Below are 27,477 nucleotides of genomic sequence, written 5' to 3' on the forward strand. Positions count from 1 at the left end.
TTTGTGCAATCACGTGCAATCCATACTGGGCCTAACACCGTCTGAGCCTGCCTCCTGAGACATATATTTTGAATGTGTACGCTATCCATACATGTTATCCGGGGATACGGTACCCTTTCTAACCTTTGTGCAATCACGTGCAATCCATACTGGGCCTAACACCGTCTGAGCCTGCCTCATGCTGTATAGACATATATTTTGAATGTGTACGCTATCCATACATGTTATCCGGGGATACGGTACCCTTTCTAACCTTTGTGCAATCACGTGCAATCCATACTGGGCCTAACACCGTCTGAGCCTGCCTCATGCTGTATAGACATATATTTTGAATGTGTACGCTATCCATACATGTTATCCAGGGATACGGTACCCTTTCTAACCTTTGTGCAATCACGTGCAATCCATACTGGGCCTAACACCGTCTGAGCCTGCCTCCTGAGACATATATTTTGAATGTGTACGCTATCCATACATGTTATCTGGGGATACGGTACCCTTTCTCACCTTTGTGCAATCACGTGTAATCCATACTGGGCGTGAGAACGGCTGGCGAGCTGTTAAGCAAGCTACAGCACCTGTCCAGACAAGTACAGGGATTCCCTAGCGAGGAGACTTATTTGATTGTTTTCAATGTTGGGACAGCAATTTTTGGGGAGCACTATACTCTGGAGAATGATAGATGGGGCCCACCATACACTGGAACATTCCAAAGGTGGACATCAGACACTGGAGCAGCATTTACAGGGCCCATTATACACTAGAGCATTAGAAATGGGGCCCATTATGTTTGGAGCATTATTTGGGCCCATAAGACAGTGGAGCTTCATCCATGGGGACCAACATATGCTGTAGCATTATGTGGAGCTCATCATATACTGTTTCAAACATTATATGGGACCAATGATTCTGTATGGAGAAATAGATGGGCCTCGTCATGAGATGTAAAAAGTGAGGTATTTTTCATTGTACTATACCGCTATTTCTCTGCCGTATCGGAGCATGATGAGTTGTGGTATGTGTTAAAGGGGCGCTCTTTCGCCCAGGGCACATGAAAACCTGCAGCCAGCCCTCCCCCCCCACAACTTTAGCCAAATAACCCCCATTTTTCAGTGCGTAACTTGTATTATGAAGTTAATTAAGGTTGACCAGCTTAAGAAAGAAGAATTGATGCTTTTGGCATTCAAATGGGCACTGTAGGTGTGTTTCCTGTCCTCCTCTCACTGCCGACTTTTATTCCCCATTGACTTACATTGGGTTTCGTGTTTCGGGACGACCCCGACTTTTCCCTATAATCGGACGATCTTGCTCGACCCGACTTTTGGAAAAGTCGGGTTTCACGAAACGAAACGCGACCCTAAAAAACCAAAAGTCGCTCAACTCTAATGGTAACAACTTATCAATTAGTCTTCAGCAGGTAGTCATCCTGGCCAACATGGTCAACTCGGTGTGATCTGATGGGAAGTGGGTAATGAACTTGAATCTAACCTTAAATCCATAATCTCCCCTGGAGATTAAAGCACTTATTTACTAAGAAGTAGCTCATTAAACCTATGTGAAGAGCCATTTTGGGATGTCATTTTTTATCTTCATGCTCACTGTCTTCAGAGTGCTTGAGACTAATTAGCAGATTGCGTCTTGACAGTCAAACTTCCTTAACAGCTTGTAAAAGAGAAATGGCGAAGTGGCAATGAGAGCCCTCCAGAAACGCAGAAACCTCTACAAAAAATAAAAGTTTTAAGTAATTTTTAAGCTGTAAATTCTAATTTACTTTAATCAACGAGAGGTATTTTCTGTGAGAGAATACTTGTCTGTATGAAATCGGGCTGCTAGAAAAGGCAATGATTCCTCTGCTTTCCAGCCAGGTGTTAAAAAACTATTCAACAGTGTCTTACAGACATTATCATTGCAGTCCCCATTGGGGCTAACAATATAAATTCCCAATCAGTATGTCTTTGGAGTAAGGGAGGAAATGAGAGAATCTGGAGGAAACCTACTCAAAAACAGGAAGAACATACAAATTCCTTGCAGATGTTGTCCTTGGCAGGATTTAAATCCAGCACCCCGGGACTACAGTGCTAACCATTGTGCCGCCATGCTGTCATTACCAAATATAAGCCATTTAACCACCTATTAAGGAACATACATGCTGCCCTATGTTGAATATGCAGTTTGTAGGCGCTTCTGGAAGTATTACAGGAAAAAAACAATGCCCTCAGATGCTTATATAAGTAGGCACATGGGGTACCTGCAGGTTCAAAGGAGCACATATGCAAGCGGCATAACCATAAAGATTGAGCCTGTACGGAGCATGGCCATGTGGGCATGAATGCCTTTGTATGGAGGGAGGTGTCTTTCCCTAGTATATGCTGTTAGGAGAGTATACCTCATGAATGCCATATATATAATTTGAGGGTATTCACATTCTAACTGGAGTAAGGGTTTAGGAATGACAGTGTCACGATCCATTTTTACATCTGTGTCAGAGTCTGGACTCTCTTATATAAACCTTTTCCTTTCTGGCCCTCGGGGGTTAATATGGGTTTTTGCCCCCAGTGGCCGCTGGTGTTACTACAAGTTTAGTGAGTCTGCTGCTAGGTTCCCCCACCCCGGTTGGCCACTGGTGTTACTACATCTTTAGTCAGCAGGTGGTGACTACTCCCACTTCCCTTTATAAGGCCACCTGGTGCTGCAGATCACAGTTGGTAATACTGGTCATTTGCTAACCAACCTTTGTGAAGACTGGACCTACCTGGTGCAGAGGGGGTTCAGCTTATCTGGAGCAGTGTTGTTGCTGCTGGATGCTGATCGGGTGCCTTACTCTGCTGCGTGGAGCATTGGCAGCAGATAAAGCTAAGTTTTGGTTTTTAGTTGCTTTAACCCCGTGGTGTCTGTTTTATATTTCCTTTCGTGTTATTGGTGCAGTTCACTTTATTCCCTGTCTCACCTCCTGGGGAGGGGGTTGGTGGTTTAGCTCAGGGCTAAAGAGGAGATAGGGACAGGTCGAGGACTTGGGCATCACTACCATCAAGTGTACCCCCAAGTTAAGGAAAGTCAGGGCACCCCCTTAGCCTGAGGGGCAGTTCAGGGGCTCTGGTTCCACGTCTCCTGTTTTCCCCCTACCCCCCGTGACAGACAGCTCTTTAATACATAGCTGCCCCTTTTTAAAGGGACCAAAAGTAACTGGACGATTATCTCAAAAGCTCTTTAATAGGCTGCATGGCCAATTCCCTTGTTAATCCAACATCAATTAAGCAGGTAAAAGTCTGGAGCTGATTCCAAGTGTGGCATTTGAAAGCTGTTGTTGTGAACCCACAACATGTAGTTAAAGGAGCATGGCTTTCAATGGCTCTAAGCCATTACTGTTTATGGATGATGTGACTGATAACAGAAGCAGTCGGATGAATTCTGAAGTGTACATGGCAATAGTTTCTGCTCAGATTCTACCAAATTCAGCAAAGTTAATTGGACGACGCTTCACAATACAGAAGGACAATAACCTTGAAGCAATCCAGAAGCTTAAGGCAAATAAGTGGAATATTCTAAAATGGCCAAGTCAGTCACTAGATTTCATCCCACTCGAGCATGCATTTTACATGTTTAACACAAAGCTTAAGGCAGAAACAGTAAAGACCGGCAAAGCATCACAAAGAAGGAAACCAGCATTTGGTGGCGTCCATGGCTTAAAACTTCAGGCAGTGATTGCCTGAAAAGAATTCACTAGAAACTAATACAAATGAACATTTTATTTATGGTAACGTTCATTTGCTCAATTACTTTTGAGGTCCTAAAATGAGGAGGCTTTGCAGAAAAATGGTTGAAATTCCCAAAGGTTTCATAGAATATTTTTGTTTAACCTCTTTAATTAAACCCAGAAATCTACACTTCAATTGAATCTCAGTTGTTTCATTTTGAACAAAAAATAATGACATGCAGAACCCAAATCATCAAGATTCTGGATCTAACTGTATATAGGAAATTAGAGCCAGAGAGAGGTACAATGTTACTGTAAAGAAAGCGAAGCATATGTCAATAGAGCTGTTGAATACCCTAAGGCTGTGTGCACACACTGCAGATTCTGCTGCGGATCCGCAGCACATTTGGTTCTGCGGATCCGCAGCAGTTTCTGCTGCTATGTACAGTACCATTAAAAGCAATGTAAAATGAAAAACGCAGTGCATACTTTGCGGAATTTTCCACGTGGATTTGCTGCGGTTTTAAATCTGCAGCATGTCACTTCTTTGTGCGGATTCAGCAGCGGTTTGGCACCTGCTCCATGACAGGTGTCAAACCGCAGGGGAAAACTGCAGGCTAATCCGCATGAAATCCGCAGATAAACCACAGGTCTTTTGACCTGCAGATTTATACAAATCCGCGTGGAAAATTCCGCAGCAGAATCCGCAACGTGTGCACACAGCCTAAGCGTATATGCACCCAAGTATTGTCAACAGGTTTTTCTGCAGCAAATACCAGAGAGTTGGCAGGAAAAACACTGCTAAAAATACATCCGTTTTTGATAGGACAAAAATGCATGGAAAAAAAATAAAAGCAAAAACGCATGTAGAGAATACTGAGGGCACTACAGAATAGTAATCAGGATCACTGACCACACACTTGAAATAGCATAAACAACAAAGAGGAAAAGAAGTGTGTAAAACATGACGAGGATCGCTGATATATGTAAAACAAAATACATTTATTAAAGTACAAATATACAAAACAGACAAAAACACTTTTAAAAACAATTAAAAAGCCAAAGGGCTAAAATATGTAACAGCTGGAGGACCATGGAAGGAGCATCCAGACTACTCCACTGTGTGAACCGGGGTTAATCTGAAGATAATGTACACTCATGCAGTGTTGCAGACAATATGATATAAAATCACAATCTATAAGTATAAACAAGTAAAAATATTCCTAAATAGTTAAATACCCAGAAAAGTATTTAAAGGGAAAAAGAGAAAAGTCTATAATATCCCAAAATGAGACATATAGCAGATACTATGACAAAGAATGTTCCCATGAGAACAAGGCTGTATAAGACCTATTGGTGAGTATATCAAGTCAAGGCCGGTTACAGCAGGAGGAAAGAGCCCCAGGCATATCGCCATGGAGCGTGGCTTCCTCAGAGGAAAGTGGGAAACATGGCAAAGCCAGTTGTTCATCAAAGTAAGTTTCTTACTTAAGTGAGCAGCAAACATCACATGTATTGGTTACAGTTTCGTTTTCTGAAAAGGACTGAATTATAGGTTACTTACAGCAGTGAAATTCACAAGTGTCAGTGTGGCCCATATGGCAATGGCGGTTTCTTCTTTTGTGGGGCAATAATTGGTAATCATTACCTGATAAAAGGGTATTGTGGCTTTTAGTTTGCAAAACCTCTGAAAGACCTGCTGTTATTTCTAGTCCATGGTCAAAGTTGAGGTCTCCTCTGAACATGCCATGGTCATTGGTTTTCTGACATCATGCCAGTTGCACCAATCTCCCGTACCCCTGCTGTGCATAATTACTACAAGCTCAGTATGGTATAGACGCTGGGCACATTTCTATTAAATTTTTTCCCAAAAATATTGTGAATATTGTGACATTTTATTGAAGTTAATGTCTAAGCCCAATTTATCAATGTTTTATGCCACTTAATGCTCCATTTTTTATCACCTACACCAAAATTTAAAAATGGCATTAAAAGAGGTCACAGTATGATTGCATTTGCACTTAAAAGTTACAAAAGAAATGACATATTCTAGACAGGTCATAGCTTTCTTCAAAAAGACATTGAAAAAATAAGTTTATGTTGAAACCATTATTAATGTGCACAAGAAGTCACAAGATTTGCTTAAAATTATACATAAGCATTGGCCTCCTGATCCTTTTTGTAATTTTGGAACTGTACCAAAAACATATAGAAAAAGTCACAACTTGGCAAAAAAAATGCATTGATTTATTTACATTATTTGACACTTTGGTCTTGGCCTCTTATCTAACAGTGGTGAGTGTACTACCATGCTTATGATGTTGCATTGGGGTATTTTGTGCCATCTTTGTTGTTAAGTGGAAGCATTTTATTAATATGGAGTGGCAGAGTTGAAGTAAGAGCAAAATTATTTATCCCGTGATGAATATGGATCTCTTGCCGCCTTTCAACACTCAGTACCAATAGCTGTGTAGTCCCCAACAATCATGGCATCTGGGGGCAAAGATAACAGTGATCAGTCATCAACATATCTACAATGGGCCTAGGCACACTTTACACCATCATAGAAACCTATTGGCGCTGCACATGGATCCATCCAAAACAAAAAAGGGAGAGAGGGTGCACAGTCAATAATATAAAACAGGGTGCTACATCCTGGATAAAGGGAGAACATGACCATGCAAAAAGCAATACACCAGTGATGAGCACACCTGTAAAAGTCTAAATTTATTGAGCAAAAAAGCAAAACACAACCATAAAAACATTAAATCATGAAAACCCCACTGCAAGTCAAGGTACAGTGGTAAAGGGCACGTGCCATAACCTAGAAAAATAAATGCATGGCAAATGTACAAACCTAAAGTGTGAAACCGGAAGACCGGGTTTACAATGCCCATGTATAATGTAAAGTTGAGCCTGACCAAGAGGGCATTGTGTAAGAGTAAGTATAATGAGAGTCATGGTGACCTGCCAGTAATCAATATGAATGCCAGAGTCAACGTATATAAAGATGCACCATATTTTTAAAAAGTCATTGAAAAACTGGAGCAAGTTCAGAGAAGAGCTACCTGGATGGTGAGCTGTTATGCATGGGTCACTGAGGAGGATGGCAGGAACAGGCTAAGCCACCAGAAAACCAGAGAGGTTGGTAACTAAGCAGATTGCAGACCCCTAATCCTATCAACACAACTAGCAATAGCCGTGGAGCATTCCTACGATGCCTTAGATGCTTCGGCACAGCCGGAGAAATAACTAAGCCTAAAGCCAGAAAGGTGAAATCTAAACTGCCCCGGAGCAGATCCCCAAAGGAAAAGACAGCCCCCAAACATATATTGTCGGTGAGACAAGATGAGACACAAACACAGACAGAGAACAGACTGAGCAAATGATGGGGCCCAAGTTGTCTAGACAGGACAGAAATGACACACAAAACCCTAAAAAATTCCAACACATCTGCTATGCAAAAAACCTGAGGCCACACAACCCCGCTAGATCAGCACTCTGGTATGAACTGGAAGCAAAGCAAAAGTTACTAACATAGCAGGGTGTTATGAGTAAGTCACCGTAGGAGGAAAAACAGAAGTACTAGCTAAGTCCAGAAAACCAGAGAAGTTAGCAGCTATCGGATTGCAGACCCCTGAACCTAACAACTAGCAGTAGCCGTGGGGGGTTCCTACGGTGCCCTAGACCCCTCGATCACAGCCGGAGAACTACATAGCCTAAAGACAGAAAGGGAAATCTAAACTGCTCCAGAGCAGACCCCAAAGCAATAGGCAGCCCCCACATATGACGGTGAAGCAAGATGAAAAAACACTCACACAGATAGAAAGATAGGCTGAGCAAATAATAATAATAATAAATAATAAATTTTATTTTTATAGCGCCGACATATTCCGCAGCACTTTACATTTCAGAGGGGATTTGTACAGACAATAGACATTACAGCATAACAATAATCACATACAGTAGATTATAACAAATACCAAGAGGAAAGGGCCCTGCTCGCAAGCTTACAGTCTATGAGGAAAGAGGGAGACATGAAAGGTGGGTGGTAACAGTTACCCTGATTGTATCGACCAGTCATAATGTTAAGTGTGTAACAGTACAGACACAGAGGGCTAATGGAGGCATAAAGCATGTGGGAACATGATGCGGGGAACATGGTTATGGTAAAACTTTTGGCTCTGCCACACAGGGATAGATTAGGTTAATGTGTTGGGGTGGTAGGCCAGTCTGAATAAATGCGTTTTCAGGACACGCTTAAAATTGTGGGGATTGGGGACTAATCGTATTGACCTGGGAAGTGCATTCCAAAGAATTGGCGCGGCACGTGTAAAGTCTTGGAGACGGGAGTGGGAGGTTCTGACTATTGAGGATGCTAATCTCAGGTCATCAGCAGAACGGAGGGCGCGGGTAGGGTGGTAAACTGAAACAAGGGAGGAGATGTAGGGTGGTGCTGAGCCATGGAGGGCTTTGTGAGTGAGGGTAATAAGTTTATACTGAATTCTGGAGTGGATGGGTAGCCAGTGTAAATGATGGGGCCCAAGCTAACTAAATAGGACAGAATAGAAAAGCTTCTGTCTGCAATCCGCCAAAAACCCTCTCAAAACAAGAGCCAACAGACTGATAGGGAAAAAAGCCCTGAAGACGCTAGGCTTCAAAAAGACTATATCAGTACTCAGGTATTTTCTGAAGACAGAGCAAAAAGGAATTCAGCTCACCCAGCAGGGAAAGGCAGAAATCCAGAAAAACAAGGCAAAACAAAACCAAAACACAAATGCAAAAAGTAGAGCAGAAAACTTAGCTTTTGAGGAGCAGGAATCAGACTGGTCTCCAAGAATTCCTCAGAGTAATCACCCGCAAGGCAGAAGGGCGTCGGCTGCCTTATATCTGTCACGGTCACTGTGTGTCTGGACGCAGATGTTACCACAAGGCGAACCCATAACACACGTGACCCTGGATACAGCGCCTCCAGTGGGGCGAATTTAAATAATAAAACGTGCAGATGGATACACCGCCTCCACCTGGCGAATTTAGGTATTACACGTTAATATAAATTCTGGAAACCCCGCCTCCAGTACGGCAAATTTAAATAATAAGGGGGACCTGGGAAACATTAACAAAGGTGGGCCCTGCGATAGGGAAAAGGGAATTGGAGACCTCCTTAGCTCCCCTGAGCCAGTGTCCCTGCACTCCTAACGTTCCCTATGCCGGTTCCGCACCGGGCACCGCACGCGTACCTCAACGCCCTTGCTCGCCCTGACCCTAAACCCTCAGTAGGGAATTGTTCGGTGCGGAAACTAATCCCACCACTGCACTAACAACACACATGAGGGAAAGAGACAATACAGGGGGACACCACTTAGCTTTATGCTCTGTGCTTATGCTCCTGCAACAGAGCCCTCCACCTGCGTGTGTCTTCTCCTCCACCCGGATCCATCACCATAACAGGATCCTTCACCATAGTGCAGCCTTGGAGCAGAGTCCACCACCAGTTGTTGCTGCTTAGTAACAGAGTCCCAAAGATGAGTTCAGCTTCTGACACGAAGTCAAGCATGCTTGAGTCCAGCTCAGCAGCCAAGTCCCACATGGTGAGTGCCACTCTCCATAGTCGCCACTCCACCAGTCCATGCAGACACTTCCCGCTGACACCATCACTGCGATCCCACCACGCCATGCCAGCCCTTCGTCCAGACACCATAGCTGACACACTTCCCCCCTGGCTAAGCTGCACAGGACTCCTCCTCAGCTCCATCCTTCCACCAGGCTCTCACCAACTCAGAATCCATGAAAGAATGAATCAGTATCACCAGCAGTGATTACACACCCTGAGACTCATTTATAGAGCCCCACACCTGAATCATAATTACGGAGAACTTTAAACTGAAAACCTAAGGTGCGATACCACTAACCACCACCGGGGACAGTCAAGTCACTAGGCACTTGCCAAAGTAAAAAAAGTTCACCCTGTGCAATTTAAAACTGTCAGATCAAATTCAGATCATGACAGTACCCCCTCCTTAATGAGGGGCCTCTGGACCCTCAAGACCACTCCTCATTAGGGAAACACCTACAGCGGGGACGCCCAGATCCTGAGTTCACCCCACCACTACCTGACACTTCAGGTTAATGACAAACGCACCGCTGGAATTGGCAATGATGTTCGTTCTGGAGGCACCACTCATCTCCACAGTGCCGACCTGGGGAACGAGGTTATGTATGTATATGTTTGCTATGAGCTGATCAGACTCCACAACATACTTCTACCAGATGTTTTTTGGTGGCCAGCATCCATGCTCGTTCACATACAGGTCCGGACCTGAACGTTTATTGCACACATTCGTTTGTCATATTTTGGTGAACTCATTCTGGACTTGACAACAAGGGAGTCCCCCTGCATCACCACACTCACACCCCCGCTATTCACCAAGGGGTCACCACCCTCCAACCCTCTTCACCATGAGGTCTGCGCCTCCCAGGGTTGGTTAATGGCGAGGGTTGAGATTTGTCCCTACTCCCCCGCAGCACACCTGCTGCTCAACCAGGAGGAGAGGGAACGGATATGGAGGAAATATACACTCACTGGTCGCCTCCACATGACCAGGAGGGGACGGCATTAAAGATTTGGCGTGAGCCCCGCTGACTCTACACCAGTCTGCTCATCACTGGAACGTACCCCTTCACCTCGGGGAATACCAAGCAGCTCCGTGAGGCACCATTCCTCCCACCTGCCTGGGTATGCCCGCGTGCATGAGCAAGTCCCACTCCCCAGCAGCGACTCTAGGGGCTTTTAGCCAGATCACAGCCGCCATTTTGATTTTCTGGTTGAGCCAAAGGAAAGGCCCCAGACCCTGATAATTGCTGCCGCAGCTGCTTCAACACCATGCAGCTCCTCACTCACCTCAGTGAAGCCCAGCAGCAATTGCTCACAGGTCTCCACATGGCCAAAAGCTCACCAGAAAAAAGGTAGGGCTGGTGATAATGTCACGGTCACTGTGTGTCTGGACGCAGATGTTACCGCAAGGCGAACCCATAACACACGTGACCCTGGATACAGCGCCTCCAGTGGGGCGAATTTAAATAATAAAACGTGCAGATGGATACACCGCCTCCACCTGGCGAATTTAGGTATTACACGTTAATATAAATTCTGGAAACCCTGCCTCCAGTACGGCAAATTTAAATAATAAGGGGGACCTGGGAAACATTAACAATGGTGGGCCCTGCGATAGGGAAAAGGGAATTGGAGACCTCCTGAGCTCCCCTGAGCCAGTGTCCCTGCACTCCTAACGTTCCCTATGCCGGTTCCGCACCGGGCACCGCACGCGTACCTCAACGCCCTTGCTCGCCCTGACCGTAAACCCTCAGCAGGGAATTGGTCGGTGCGGAAACTAATCCCACCACTGCACTAACAACACACATGAGGGAAAGAGACAATACAGGGGGACACCACTTAGCTTTATGCTCTGTGCTTATGCTCCTGCAACAGAGCCCTCCACCTGCGTGCGTCTTCTCCTCCACCCGGATCCATCACCATAACAGGATCCTTCACCATAGTGCAGCCTTGGAGCAGAGTCCACCACCAGTTGTTGCTGCTTAGTAACAGAGTCCCAAAGATGAGTTCAGCTTCTGACACGAAGTCAAGCATGCTTGAGTCCAGCTCAGCAGCCAAGTCCCACATGGTGAGTGCCACTCTCCATAGTCGCCACTCCACCAGTCCATGCAGACACTTCCCGCTGACACCATCACTGCGATCCCACCACGCCATGCCAGCCCTTCGTCCAGACACCATAGCTGACACACTTCCCCCCTGGCTAAGCTGCACAGGACTCCTCCTCAGCTCCATCCTTCCACCAGGCTCTCACCAATTCAGAATCCATGAAAGAATGAATCAGTATCACCAGCAGTGATTACACACCCTGAGACTCATTTATAGAGCCCCACACCTGAATCATAATTACGGAGAACTTTAAACTGAAAACCTAAGGTGCGATACCACTAACCACCACTGGGGACAGTCAAGTCACTAGGCACTTGCCAAAGTAAAAAAAGTTCACCCTGTGCAATTTAAAACTGTCAGATCAAATTCAGATCATGACAGTACCCCCTCCTTAATGAGGGGCCTCTGGACCCTCAAGACCACTCCTCATTAGGGAAACACCTACAGCGGGGACGCCCAGATCCTGAGTTCACCCCACCACTACCTGACACTTCAGGTTAATGACAAACGCACCGCTGGAATTGGCAATGATGTTCGTTCTGGAGGCACCACTCATCTCCACAGTGCCGACCTGGGGAACGAGGTTATGTATGTATATGTTTGCTATGAGCTGATCAGACTCCACAACATACTTCTACCAGATGTTTTTTGGTGGCCAGCATCCATGCTCGTTCACACACAGGTCCGGACCTGAACGTTTATTGCACACATTCGTTTGTCATATTTTGGTGAACTCATTCTGGACTTGACAACAAGGGAGTCCCCCTGCATCACCACACTCACACCCCCGCTATTCACCAAGGGGTCACCACCCTCCAACCCTCTTCACCATGAGGTCTGCGCCTCCCAGGGTTGGTTAATGGCGAGGGTTGAGATTTGTCCCTACTCCCCCGCAGCACACCTGCTGCTCAACCAGGAGGAGAGGGAACGGATATGGAGGAAATATACACTCACTGGTCGCCTCCACACGACCAGGAGGCGACGGCATTAAAGATTTGGCGTGAGCCCCGCTGACTCTACACCAGTCTGCTCATCACTGGAACATACCCCTTCACCTCGGGGAATACCAAGCAGCTCCGTGAGGCACCATTCCTCCCACCTGCCTGGGTACGCCCGCGTGCATGAGCAAGTCCCACTCCCCAGCAGCGACTCTAGGGGCTTTTAGCCAGATCACAGCCGCCATTTTGATTTTCTGGTTGAGCCAAAGGAAAAGCCCCAGACCCTGATAATTGCTGCCGCAGCTGCTTCAACACCATGCAGCTCCTCACTCACCTCAGTGAAGCCCAGCAGCAATTGCTCACAGGTCTCCACATGGCCAAAAGCTCACCAGAAAAAAGGTAGGGCTGGTGATAATGTCACGGTCACTGTGTGTCTGGACGCAGATGTTACCGCAAGGCGAACCCATAACACACGTGACCCTGGATACAGCGCCTCCAGTGGGGCGAATTTAAATAGTAAAACGTGCAGATGGATACACCGCCTCCACCTGGCGAATTTAGGTATTACACGTTAATATAAATTCTGGAAACCCCGCCTCCAGTACGGCAAATTTAAATAATAAGGGGGACCTGGGAAACATTAACAATGGTGGGCCCTGCGATAGGGAAAAGGGAATTGGAGACCTCCTGAGCTCCCCTGAGCCAGTGTCCCTGCACTCCTAACGTTCCCTATGCCGGTTCCGCACCGGGCACCGCACGCGTACCTCAACGCCCTTGCTCGCCCTGACCCTAAACCCTCAGCAGGGAATTGGTCGGTGCGGAAACTAATCTCACCACTGCACTAACAACACACATGAGGGAAAGAGACAATACAGGGGGACACCACTTAGCTTTATGCTCTGTGCTTATGCTCCTGCAACAGAGCCCTCCACCTGCGTGTGTCTTCTCCTCCACCCGGATCCATCACCATAACAGGATCCTTCACATAGTGCAGCCTTGGAGCAGAGTCCACCACCAGTTGTTGCTGCTTAGTAACAGAGTCCCAAAGATGAGTTCAGCTTCTGACACGAAGTCAAGCATGCTTGAGTCCAGCTCAGCAGCCAAGTCCCACATGGTGAGTGCCACTCTCCATAGTCGCCACTCCACCAGTCCATGCAGACACTTCCCGCTGACACCATCACTGCGACCCCACCATGCCATGCCAGCCCTTCGTCCAGACACCATAGCTGACACACTTCCCCCCTGGCTAAGCTGCACAGGACTCCTCCTCAGCTCCATCCTTCCACCAGGCTCTCACCAACTCAGAATCCATGAAAGAATGAATCAGTATCACCAGCAGTGATTACACACCCTGAGACTCATTTATAGAGCCCCACACCTGAATCATAATTACAGAGAACTTTAAACTGAAAACCTAAGGTGCGATACCACTAACCACCACCGGGGACAGTCAAGTCACTTGGCACTTGCCAAAGTAAAAAAAGTTCACCCTGTGCAATTTAAAACTGTCAGATCAAATTCAGATCATGACAATATCCAGTCAGCAATTCCAGTCACACAGTCATCATCATTCTGCTCAGGTGCTTTGTAATCAGCCTCACTACCTTTCTTCACCAGAAGAGGGAGTTCATCAGACCTCAATGGTGAAGGGGAAAATTAACTCACAACAGTACCTCCCTCTTGAGGAGGGGTCACCGAACCCTCATCCGCGCCACCAGGGCGATCAAGGTGAGCTCGATGAAAGGCACGCACCAATCTTTTGGCATGAATATCAGAGGCAGAGACCCAGGAATTATCCTCCTGACCATAACCCTTCCACTTAACCAAATACTGGAGTCTCCGTCTAGCCAGACGGGAATCCAGTATCTTCTCTACCTCATATTCCATGTTACCTTCAACTAATACAGGGTCCGGAGGTGCCACCCCAGGAACAACTGGTTCAACAAACCTCTTCAACAAGGACTTATGAAACACATTATGAATTTTAAATGTGACAGGAAGAGCCAAACGAAAAGAGAACGGATTAATAATCTCCAAAATCTTGTAAGGTCCAATAAATCTAGGCTTAAACTTAGGAGAAGCAACCTTCATAGCGATATTTTTTGATGATAACCAAACCATATCATCAACCTTAAACTGGGGACCAATGGTCCTATGTCGGCTGGAAAACCGCTGGGCCTTTTCCTGGGAGAGAGATAACTTATCCACCACTTGGTCCCAGATTTGGTGCATTCTCTCCACCACAGTGTCAACACCTGGGCAGGCAGAAGGCTCCATCTGCCCTGAAGAAAATAGAGGATGAAACCCAAAGTTACAAAAAAAAGGTGACATCAAAGTGGCAGAACTAGCTCTATTATTTAAAGCAAATTCGGCCAAAATGAAACCCAATCATCCTGATCAGCGGAAATAAAACATCTCAAATACGACTCCAAGGTCTGGTTTGTTCTCTCCGTCTGCCCATTGGTCTGAGGGTGAAAAGCAGAGGAGAAGGACAACTGAATTCCCAGCTTGGAACAGAAAGTCCTCCAAAATCTAGACACAAATTGTACTCCTCTGTCAGACAAAATGTTCTCAGGAATCCCGTGCAAGCAAACCACCTGTTGCAAAAACAGGGGCACCAACTCAGAGGACGATGGCAACTTAGGGAGTGGTACAAGATGAACCATCTTAGAGAACCTATCACAAATCACCCAAATAACAGTCATTCTCTGAGAGACAGGCATATCAGAGATGAAATCCATTGAAATATGGGTCCATGGCCTCCTGGGGACCGGCAAAGGCATCAACAACCGACTAGAGCGAGAAAAAGGTTTAGACCGGGAGCAAGTCCCACAGGACTGCACAAAATTCCTGACATCACGAGACAAGGCGGGCCACCAAAAAGACCGACTCACCAGATTTCTAGTACCAAAAATACCTGGATGACCAGCCAATGCAGAGCAATGAACTTCAGACATCATTCTCTTCTTCCACTGGTCAGGAACATACAACTTTCCACTGGGACAACGCTTAGGTTTGTCCTCCTGGAACTCTTCCAGAGCACGTCTCAAATCGGGCGAGATGGCAGAAAGAACTACCCCTTTTCCTAAGATGGTAGCAGGCTTGGTCACCACAGGAGAATCAGCAAAGAAGCTCCTAGAGAGGGCATCTGCCTTGACATTCTTAGTGCCAGGAAGAAAAGAGACCACAAAATCAAAACGTGTAAAAAACAAGGCCCACCTAGCCTGTCTATGGTTCAAGCATTTGGCCGACTCCAGGTAAATCAAATTCTTGTGGTCAGTGAGGACCGCGACTTGGTGTTTAGCTCCCTCCAACCAATGTCTCCACTCCTCAAATGCCCATTTCATGGCTAACAGTTCCCGATTCCCCACATCATAGTTACGTTCAGATGGAGAGAACTTTTGGGAAAAGAAAGCACAGGGATTCATTTTAGATGTTACAGGATCCTTTTGGGACAAAACAGCTCCTGCACCAATCTCAGAAGCATCCACCTCTACCTGGAACGGGAGTGAGACATCAGGTTGCCGCAAAACCGGGGCAGAAGTGAATCTTCGCTTCAGCTCCTGAAAGGAAGAAACAGCCTCCGGAGACCAATTCAACACATCAGCACCCTTCTTAGTCAGATCAGTCAATGGCTTGGCAATAGTAGAAAATTTTGCTATAAATTTCCGATAAAAATTAGCAAAACCAAAAAACTTCTGGAGGGCCTTCAAAGAAGTGGGCTGAACCCAATCATAAATGGCCTGTACCTTGGCCGGGTCCATTTCAATAGTTGACGGAGACAAAATAAATCCCAAAAATGAAATCATCTGTACCCCAAAAAGGCATTTCGATCCTTTGATATACAGGGAATTCTCCCTCAAGATCCGGAACACAGTCTGAACATGTTCCACATGAGAATCCCAATCCTTGGAGAAGATCAAAATATCATCCAGATAGATAATAAAAAAATGTATCCACAAAGTCCCGGAAAATGTCGTTCATGAAGCACTGGAAGACAGAAGGGGCATTAGTGAGCCCAAAAGGCATCACCAGGTATTCAAAATGCCCCTCCGGAGTATTAAACGCCGTCTTCCATTCATCCCCATGCTTAATGCGGATAAGATTGTATGCCCCCCTGAGGTCAAGCTTGGTAAACCAGCAAGCACCTTTAACTCTGGAGAATAGATCCGAAATCAGGGGTAACGGATACTGATATTTAATAGTAATTTTGTTGAGGGCACGATAATCAATACAAGGCCTTAATGAACCATCCTTTTTGGCCACGAAAAAAAACCCAGCACCTAATGGTGAAGAGGATGGTCTAATATGACCCTTCTCCAACGCCTCCTTAATATAGGATCGCATAGCCTCGTGCTCGGGTACAGATAAATTGAAGAGCCGACCCTTAGGAAATTTACACCCCGGGCTCAGTTCAATTGCACAGTCATAACTCCTATGAGGAGGCAAAGACACAGACTCATTCTCACTAAATACATCATAAAAGTCCGCCAAATAGTCAGGAACATCATGCGACTGAGGAGAGGTGGAAAAAAACGGAGCCTCACTAAGGGCACACCGACAACCCCAACTCACCACAGACACAGATTTCCAATCCAAAACTGGATTATGAATTTGCAACCAGGGAAACCCCAGAACAATGGTATCATGCAAATTATGCAACACCAAAAATCTGCAATTTTCTTGATGGTCTGGGGCGACCCGCATTACCACCTGGGTCCAAAACTGAGGTTTATTTTTCGCCAAAGGAGTAGCATCAATCCCCCTCAAAGGGATAGGCGTCCGCAGAGGTGTCGTCGGAAATCCACAACGTTTAGCAAAATCCAAGTTCATTAGGTTCAGGGCTGCTCCCGAATCCACAAAAGCCTTGGCGGAAAATGTAGACAGGGAGCAGATCAGAGTAATTGCCAGAAGAAACTTAGGTTGAACACCACCCACAGAAAACGTGTGTGCAAAACGTTTCTCTCGTTTAGGACAGACAGAAATAATATGCGAGGCATCTCCACAAAAAAAACACAGCTTATTACGCCCTCTGAACTCCTGACGTTGCTCCCTGGACAAAACTCTATCACATTGCATAGGTTCAGACACTCGTTCAACAGGTGGCAACACCTGTCGTGCAGTCCTGCGTTCACGTAAACGCCAATCAACCTGAATGGCTAATGACATAGAATCGTCAAGACCAGAGGGAACAGGAAATCCCACCATAGTATCTTTTACGGCTTCTGACAAACCCTTCCGTCTGGTTTGTTCTCTCAGTCTGTCCATTGGTCTGAGGATGAAATGCAGAGGAGAAAGTCAACTGAATTCACAGTTTGGAACAAAAAGCTTTCCAAAATCTAAAAACAAACTGGACACCTCTGTCCGACACAATATTCTCAAGAATCTCGTGCAAATGAAACACTTGTTGTAAAAACAAGGGCACCAACTCAGATGAAGATGGCAACTTTGGGAGCGGTACAAGAGGAACCATCTTAGAAAATCTATCACAGATCACCCAAATAACAGTCATTCTCTGAGAGACAGGGAGATCAGAGATAAAATCCATTGACATATGGGTCCATGGCCTCCTGGGAACTGGCAGGGGCATCAACAAACCACCAGCACGAGAACAGGGCTTAGACAGAGAACAAGTCCCATACGACTGCACAAAATTCCTGACATCACGAGATAAGGCAGGCCACCAAAAGGATCAACTCACCAAATCTCTGGTACCAAAGATACCTGGACGACCAGCCAACGCAGAGCAATGAATTTCAGACATTGCTCTTTTCCTCCACTGGCCAGGGACATATAATTTTCCCATAGAGCATCGCTCAGATTTATCCTCCTGAAATTCCTCCAGGGCATGTCTCAAATCAGGAGAGATGGCGGAAAGAGCTACACCCTCATTTAGAATGGTAGTAGGCTCGGTCACGTCAAGAGAATCCGCAAAGAAACTCATAGAAAGGGCGTCTGCCTTAACATTCTTAGTGCCTGGAAGAAAGGTGACCTCAAAATTAAAACGCGTGAAAAACAAGGCCCACCTAGCCTGTCTAAAATTCAAGTGCTTGGCTGATTTAAGATAAATCAAATTCTTGTGATCGGTGAGGACCACAACTTGATTTCTAGCTCCCTCCAACCAATGTCTCCACTCTTCAAATGCCCACTTCATGGCCAATAATTCCTGATTCCCAACGTCATAGTTACGTTCAGATGGAGAAAATTTTCGAGAAAAGAAGGCACAGGGATTCATCTTAGAGGTTACTGGATCTCTTTGAGACAAAATGGCTCCTGCACCAATCTCAGAAGCATCTATTTCCACCTGAAATGGGAGTGAAACATCTGGTTGCCATAGAACCGGAGCAGAAGTGAATCTCAGGTTAAGCTCCTGAAATGCCGAGACTGCCTCTGGAGACCAATTCACCACATCAGCGCACTTTTTGGTTAAATCCGTCAGAGGTTTAACAATACCAAAAGAATTACTTATAAATTTATGGTAGAAATTAACAAAATCCAAAAACTTCTGAAGAGCATTCAGAGAAGTGGGCTGAACCCAATCATAAATGGTCTATACCTTGGACGGGTCCATTTCAGTAGCAGACGGGAACAAAATGAATCCCAAAAACGAAATCCACTGTACACCAAAAAGACATTTCGATCCCTTAACATACAGAGTATTTTCCCTCAAGATCCGGAACACAGTCCGGACATGTTCCACATGAGAATCCCAATCACTGGAAAAAATCAAAATATCATCCAGATAAATGATCAAAAACTTATCCACAAGGTCCCGGAAAACATCGTTCATAAAAGATTGGAAGACGGAAGGGGCATTAGTGAGCCCAAAAGGCATCACCAGGTACTCAAAATGTCCCTCTGGAGTATTAAACGACGTCTTCCATTCATCCCCGTGCTTGATGTGAATAAGATTATACGCCCCCTGAGATCCAGTTTAGTAAACCAACAAGCACTTTTAACTCTGGAAAATAAATAAGAAATAGGGGTAACGGGTACTGATATTTAACAGTGATTTTGTTAAGGGAACGATAGTCAATACATGGCCTTAATGAGCCATCTTTTCTGGCCGCAAAGAAAAAACCAGTACCCAAAGGCGAAGAGGATGGTCTGATATGACCCTTCTCCGATGATTCCTTGATATAAGATCGCATAGCATCATGATCAGGTACCGATAAGTTGAAAAGCCGACCCTTGGGAAATTTACAACCGAACATTAACTCAATTGCGCAGTCATAACTCCTATGAGGAGGCAAAGACGCAGACTTACTCTCACTAAATACATCAGAAAAATCAGCCAAATAGTCAGGAACGTCTTGAGACCGGGGAGAGGGGGAGAGGTGGAGAAAACAGGAGTGTCACTAAGAACACACTGACAATCCAAACTCACCACAGACAGAGATTTCCAATTGAAAACAGGATTATGGGTTTGCAACCAAGGAAAACCCAGTACAATAGTATCATGTAAATTGTGCAACACCAAAAATTTACAATTCTCTTGATGGTCCGGGGCGACCCGCATTATTACCTGGGTCCCAAACTGGGGTTTATTCTCCATCAAAGGGGTAGCATCAATCCCCCTCAAGGGAATAGGGGTCCTTAGGGGCACCATGGGGAAACCACAACATTTGGCAAAGTCAAGATCCATCAAATTCAAAGCTGCTCCTGAATCAACAAAGGCCTTAGCAGAAAATGTAGACAAGGAGCAGATCAAGGTAACTGCCAACAGGAACTTAGGTTGTACACTGCCCACCGCAAATGCATGAGCAAAACGTTTTTCTCGTTTAGGGCAGACAGAAATAACATGAGAGGCGTCCCCACAAAAGAAGCATAACTTATTACGCCTTCTGAACTATTGACGTTGCGCCCTAGACAAAACCCTATCACATTGCATGGGTTCAGAAGTTTGTTCAAAAGGCAGCACGGCCTCTCACATACCTCCACGTTCACGCAACCGTCAATCAATTTGAATGGCTAATGACATGGAGTCGTTAAGACCAGAGGGGACAGGAAATCCCACCATAACATCTTTTACAGTTTCTGCCAGACCTTTCTGAAAGAGAGCTGCTAGGGCATCATCATTTCATTTAGTAAGGACCGCCCACTTTCGGAACTTCTGGCAATATAACTCCGCAGCATCCTGACCTTGGTTCAATGCCAATAAGGTTTTCTCAGCTTGATCAATAGCATTAGGTTCATCATACAACAACCCCAGGGCCTGAAGAAACGCATCTACATTAGCCAGAATAGGATCTCCAGGTGTCAGAGAAAAAGCCCAATCCTGGGGATCGCCGCACAGCAGGGAGATGACAATTTTAACCTACTGCACTGAGCTCCCCGATGAATTAGGATTTAAAGCAAGAAATAGTTTACAGTTATTCTTGAAATTCAAATTTTTGACCGATCCCCAGAAAACACATCAGGAGTAGGGATCTTTGGTTCTACAGCAGATGATTGAGCGAGATAGGCAGAAATTCCCCGCACTTCAGCAGCGAGCTGCTCAACGGGATCAGTCAATTGCTTAGTCTCCATTAAGGAAAAAATCCTCCTACGGCCCCAGAGAAAAATAGGAAAAAAATATATAAAAAAATTCTGACACTTTTTTTTTTTTTTTTTACAATTAGTTCATTCTATTGAGTACCCTAGAGTCTACGGTTTGGCTGGTGATTCTGTTATGAATGGGTCACCGAGGAGTATGGCAGGAACAGGCTAAGCCACCAGAAAACCAGAGAGGTTGGTAACTAAGTAGATTGCAGACCCCTGATTCTATCAACACAACTAGCAGTAGCCGTGGAGTGTTCCAACGATGCCCTAGATGCTTCGGCACAGCCGGAGAACTAACTAAGCCTAAAGCCAGAAAGGTGAAATTTAAACTGCGCCGGAGCAGATCCCCAAAGGAATAGACAGCCCCCAAACATATATTGTCGGTGAGACAAGATGAGGCACAGGCAGAGAACAGACTGAGCAAATGATGGGGCCCAAGCTGTCTAGACAGGACAGGACAGAAAAGTTACTGTCTGCAATCATGCACAAAACCCTAAAAAATTCCAACACATCTGATATGCAAAAATCCTGAGGCCACACAACCTCACCTGCGGTAGATCAGCACTCTGGTATGAACTGGAAGCAAAGCAAAATATACTAACATAACAGGGGACTGAAAAAACTGACACAAGCTGTAACATATGGAGCGGGGCCCAGCGCTGCCCCCAGCAGGGAGTACGCTGAACCCTAGCAACAAAGCAGAAAGCAAAAAAAGGCACAACCAGATTAGATGCAAAGGATTAGCAAAAGAATCACTTAACTGATCCATGCAGATCAGGCAGGAGACAAAAGAACTCCAAATGCGCAAGGAGGAAATCACCAGAAACAACCAAGAGCACCCAGCTCAATTATATGCTCCCAGCCAGTAATCCCAGGTTCCCAATTATCATCGTCAGGTGGGAAACTTCCATCAACCTGGCCAGCTTCACTACTCCCAGTAACTACTAGAGGGAGCAGTGGGAGCTTCGGCTCAGAAGTCTGAGCAAGGGAATTCACAACAGTGAGCGGACTTCAAACTATGTCCTACGAGGAATGGTTAAAAGATCTGGGAATGTTTAGCATGCAAAAAAGATGGCTGAGAGTAGACTTAATAGCAGTCTATAAATATCTGAAGTGTAGAGGGATCATCCTTATTCTCATTTGCACATGGAAAAATGAGAAGCAATGGAATGAAACAGAAAGGGAGAAGATACAGACTAGATATTAGAAAAAAGTTTTGACAGTGAGGGTGATCAGTGAGTGGAACAGGCTGCCACGAGAGGTGGTGAGTTCTCCATCAATGGAAGTCTATAAAAAGAGGCTGGACAGAGACATCTGTCTGAGATGGTTTTGTGAATCCTGCATTGTGCAGAGGGTTGGACACGATGACCCAGGAGGTCTCTTCCAACTCGAACATTCTAGCTAGAAGGAATATAGAGCACACATAGGGTCTTATCCGAGATAAAGGCAATATTCATGAAAGATAAAACAAATTCACTCACCTATTATGGCTATGTGAGACAAAACCACTGCACTTAGCATTGACGGCTGCTGCAAGCCCCGATGTGATGATCCTTTTGCTAGGTGGGGCATCAGACTGCACTGCTTGCCTGTCAGGATAATGTACCAAAGAAGTACAAGTAGATGTAATGGAGAATAGACTTTATTTCTATGCATCTCGTGGTGATCACACTACTTCCTCAGGACAGCCTGACTTCTTTGATACATTATCCTGACAGGCGAGCAGCGCACTCTGATGCCCCATTCTCTTCACCTAGCAAGGGAACTCGAACATTCTGTGATTTTATGATATGGTGACTCAAAAGAAGAGGTACAAGAAACCCCTACAATCCTGTGGATCCATCCTACCTAATATTTTAACAAAGAAAGGTGAATATAAAAAAACTGAAAATTGAGGAATATAACAGGATATCAGTATTGATACAATTCTTATAATTTTTCCCAAACATTAGATTTTATTGATAAAGGAATCATTTAATGAACACGATTTGTCTTGTGACCTGAAATGCAGCAGCAGTCTGTCGGTAAGCTATACATTGTATGCAGCATTCAGACGGCCCATGAAATATACAACAATCAATATGGAACCCATGGCAATCACACATCATCAACATTTAATGTGCACAAATGAAAAACAATCAATTCAATCAAGTCCTGTCTGATTTGCACCTGGGCCACATATGCATATAATTAAGACGCCATATCAAATGAGGAACAGGCATTTTTAATATACTTCTAATTACATGCAAATACATGGCAGGTGCCATTAAACGGCTGCCTGCACATAGCGATGGGAATTAAGCAGATCCATCATAAGACACACCTACGCTCTGTGCAGTAAAACATTAACATTTACTGCTGCATTTGATTCTTAATGACTGCAAACACATGACCACAACTTTGCCAAAAATAATGATCGCTCCTCCACCACAAATAGTCACTAATGGGGATTGTTAACCCTCCGTCAGGCGCAATAGATCTGACAGGCACACAGTAATTAGTTTCACTTCTCTCTCCTTGCCCACTTATTAGAAAACCCCACCCCTCCTAGTTATCTCCTGACTCTACAGGCTCTGTGAAACCTGATATCACAGTGACTCAGCAGACCTTCTAGTGAGCAGATATCAACACTTTGGCTTCTCAGGCACATTGCGCCTGATTTCAACACAAATTGAAAGGTTAGTATTTTCTTTTTTCATTCATCACGATTGTGTATTTAGCTTGTTTTATGAAGGATTAATGCTAAGTTAGTGTACATAAGTACTGTTTTCTTAGACAAAAGGAGAGTGGCTTCTAAGGCACATTGCGCCCTAACACATACTCTTTCTCTCTTGCTTCAGATTTTCTGCTGCAATGGCCAGAAAACAGTATGATTCATCTAAACCCCTTCATTTAGAAGAAATGAAGATTTTTTTGTTAGAAGATGATGAGGAAGAACCAGCAGTAACTGAGGATTTAGAGGAATCTAGTGACATTTCATCTGAAGATGAGGTAGCAGAATGTAACACTGATTCTGGAACAGAGCAGGATGGTGATGACACGGATACAGAGGAAACAGACACAGATCTAGCTTATTATTTGGGCAAAGATAAAAATACAAAGTGGAACAAAAAGGCACCCAAGAACAAACAGCGCAGAGAATCCCACAATATTATTACACACCTTCCTGGAGTTATTGGAAGTGCTAGAAAAGCTAAAACTGCAGTGGAATTTTGGAGTAATCTAATTACAGATAGCATGTTGGAAACTATTGTTCGGTTCACTAACCAGTATATTGACACAATCAAAGAGCAATTCTCCAGAGAGAGGGACATCACAAACACTGATGTGATTGAACTCAAGGCATTTATTGGCTTGTTATACCTAGCTGGTGCTTTCAGAGCAAATAGGCAAAGTTTGGAGGAGCTGTGGGGGACAGACGGTGATGGCATCGAAAAATTCAGCCTTGTGATGAATCTGAAACGATTCAAAGTCCTGATCCGTTGCCTCCGTTTCGATGATCTTCTGCTGCAATTGAAACCACTGAAGATGAGTAGAAAATAATTAAGTAACATCTAAGTGCAATATCCTTTAAGTTTTTTTCCATAATTTTATATTTAAGCAATAGTTAAGTAAAGATAACTGGAGCCTATTTGGCGGTACTACCGAAAAGTGGTACTTTTAGTTTTAATAAGTTTATGGTTAATAAATGTTTTTTTTTGCATCTGATTTGGTGTAATCTCTTTTAATACATTCCTATGAAGGTCACTGACTACTTCTATAGTCCTGAAATTGAAATATGTAGCTACTATAGGTGGTTTTCTGACCTGTGCTTGTCAGGCACATTGCGCATGAACTGAGGAGAATCTATATTGCGCCTGACGGAGGGTTAAAAAGGAAACAATGCAACTCATTGGCAAGGAGCATGACAAAGGCAAATGAGTCTAATGATTTGCAGCTTACAGTCAATTACAGTGATTTGCAGTCAATACCTGACACTGGCTATATACAATCCCCATCTAAATCTATGTTCTTGACAATTTCCATGTTTTCCATAGACATTGACTGTCATAGCAGCCATCATGTCTAGAATTAACCATTGTACTATACAATGCTCAGTTTAAAGCCGGGGTCAGACTTGCGTGTGCAATGCGAGAAACTCGCGCATCAATACCCGGCACTGCCACCGGCACTCGGGACCAGAGTGTGCAGCTGCATAGAAAGACATGCAGCCGCACACTCCGGTCGCAAGTGCTGGTGGCAGCACCGGGTATTGATGAGAGTTTCTCGCATTGCACACGCAAGTATGACCCCGGCCTAAGAGTCCATTACTCTGCAAGATACTTGTGAACGAGCACTCCTTGGAATGTTCATCTCATGATAATCTTGTAGTCTATGTTCACAAACCCAGTAATCATCAAATAGAACTGAAAAGGATCTGCTTTTTGCTTACTAGAGGTGGACAAATACATATTTAACATACACTACTGGACATATGAAGTTTCAAGTAGTCATCTATATGAAATGGATCCAGTAAGCAAAAAACAGATCCTTTAGTGGACAAAAAAGTTGTTTCTGCACAACCTTTTTTCTCAATGGAATGCTGCTGGATCAGCTCAAATGGATGATTACTGAACATGTGAACATAGCCTAAACAGTCTGAATCATGGAATGTTGTAATTCTCTATTAGTGTCTAATTTGTTACCTATCATGTTGCCTATATAAGTTAAACACATAAATATATTTTTGATTATTTTTTCTGATTGTTCTATTTGTATTTTTATTTTACATATAGAAATACTTGAAAAAGGCTTCAATGGTGAAACGTTGGAAACAAGGTTCTGTATGTTCATAAGTCAGCTGTCAATTAAAATTTTCAGCATACTCATCTTTATATGAAGTATCATATTTTGAGTCCCGAAGGTTGCTCTTGAAATTATCTATTATCATTCCTTCTGAGCACCAACACCTTCATACAGGAGTGCGAAAACCTCTGACCGTCTCAACTAAACAGCCTGCAAATCACGGGCAAAGAGCAAAACTTGAAATGATATTTTGCGCTGCACAAAAGATCATCGTTCTCGGCAGTGCATCGTCCTGTGTAAACAGTACCTGTGCTGCTGAGAACAATGGCAGCCTATGCGTGCTGAATCATTTAGTGTGCATCTGAAGAGTGGTCTACATGGAAAAAACAGATTAATTAACTACCTCCGATCAGTAAACGAGTAGCTGATGAGCAGTCGTGTCATGCTGTTGGTCAACTCGGTCCTAACTAAGCTACATAATGTAACTTCCAATTGTATAGTTGCATAATTGTAGAAGAGATATGAGATCCCTTTTGGTGTGCGTCAATTTCAGAAAAGAGTCATTTTCCAATGTTGTAGACAACAATAAATTTTCACAGCTGCCTCAGACTCAACTCATCATAGTCAAATAGAAGTTCTGTATAGTGCAGCATAGATATTTTCCATTATGGGTCTGATTAGACTTATGGCCCCCATACACATGAGATAACTGTTGACCAAATGCTTGTTTGGCTGACACTCGATAGCTCCTGTGGTCTCAACGAGAGAGCCCATACCAGATTCCCAGACATTTGTTGGGAATCTCTCTCAGGCAAAACTAACAGGTCAAGGAAATTCTTATCCTCTCTTGCTGACAACTTTATCTTCCAAAAGGTAGGGGAGAAAACAAGGGGAACTGCTACCTTGGATCTAATCCTTATAAACAGGGAGGAAATGGTTGAGGAGGTAAAAGTGGCTGGGACCCTAGGAGGTAGCGACCATGCTATTTTAGAATTTTGGATAACTAGAGGCGGAAGACCTGTGAAGACTCAGACGTCAAGGTTAGATTTCAGAAAGGCAGATTTTAAGGAATTCAGAAAGAGAATTGGAGGGATCCAATGGCTGGATTTCCTTAAAGACAAAAATGTCCAGGAAGGATGGGAAATCTTGAAAAATGAAATTCTCAAAGCACAGTTGTTAACAATTCCGAAAAGAGGGAAGAATAGGAAGCATTTGAGGAAACCAGGATGGATGAACACAGAACTTAAGCACATGCTAAAAAGGAAGAAAAAAATGTTTATAAAATGGAAAGAGGGAGGCATATCTAAAGAAGAATATAATGCTGTCTGCAGAACCTGCAGGGCACAAATCAGATTAACTAAACCTTGATAAACGAGGAGGGGGTGTCGCATTGTATGTTAGAAATGCGTATATCTGCACAGAGATTGAAGCTTCAGAGACTGGGAGTTCTGTGGAAACTGTTTGGGTAAGAATACAAGGACAGAACAATGGAAAGGACACCATTGTAGGCATTTACTACAGGCCGCCTGTGCAAGCTGAAGATATGGATGAACTCTTTATGCATCAAATGGCCAAGTTCTCCAAAAAATATGATATAGTTGTCATGGGAGATTTCAACTATCCAGACATTTGTTGGGAATCTCTCTCAGGCAAAACTAACAGGTCAAGGAAATTCTTATCCTCTCTTGCTGACAACTTTATCTTCCAAAAGGTAAAGGAGAAAACAAGGGGAACTGCTACCTTGGATCTAATCCTTATAAACAGGGAGGAAATGGTTGAGGAGGTAAAAGTGGCTGGGA

At 44.4% G+C, this 27,477-nt stretch overlaps 2 protein-coding genes across 3 annotated transcripts in view; one reads left to right on the top strand and one right to left on the bottom strand.

Moving 5' to 3' along the window:
• The window catches only part of RAP1GAP2 (RAP1 GTPase activating protein 2), a 1,085,931-nt gene that overhangs the window by 560,243 nt on the left and 498,211 nt on the right, over positions 1-27,477 (bottom strand). The gene's annotated exons all lie outside the window — the stretch shown is intronic.
• On the top strand, positions 23,353-24,595 carry LOC141080400 (uncharacterized). The gene is made up of 2 exons (XM_073565582.1): positions 23,353-23,571; positions 23,734-24,595. Exon 2 carries the CDS (start codon positions 23,747-23,749, stop codon positions 24,434-24,436), a length of 690 nt encoding a protein of 229 aa, XP_073421683.1. The 5' UTR covers positions 23,353-23,571; positions 23,734-23,746; the 3' UTR covers positions 24,437-24,595.

The sequence above is a fragment of the Dendrobates tinctorius genome, unplaced genomic scaffold, assembly GCF_039654945.1.
Source record: "Dendrobates tinctorius isolate UK_male_01 unplaced genomic scaffold, ASM3965494v1 ptg000016l, whole genome shotgun sequence".
NCBI classification, from domain to species: Eukaryota; Metazoa; Chordata; class Amphibia; order Anura; family Dendrobatidae; genus Dendrobates; species Dendrobates tinctorius.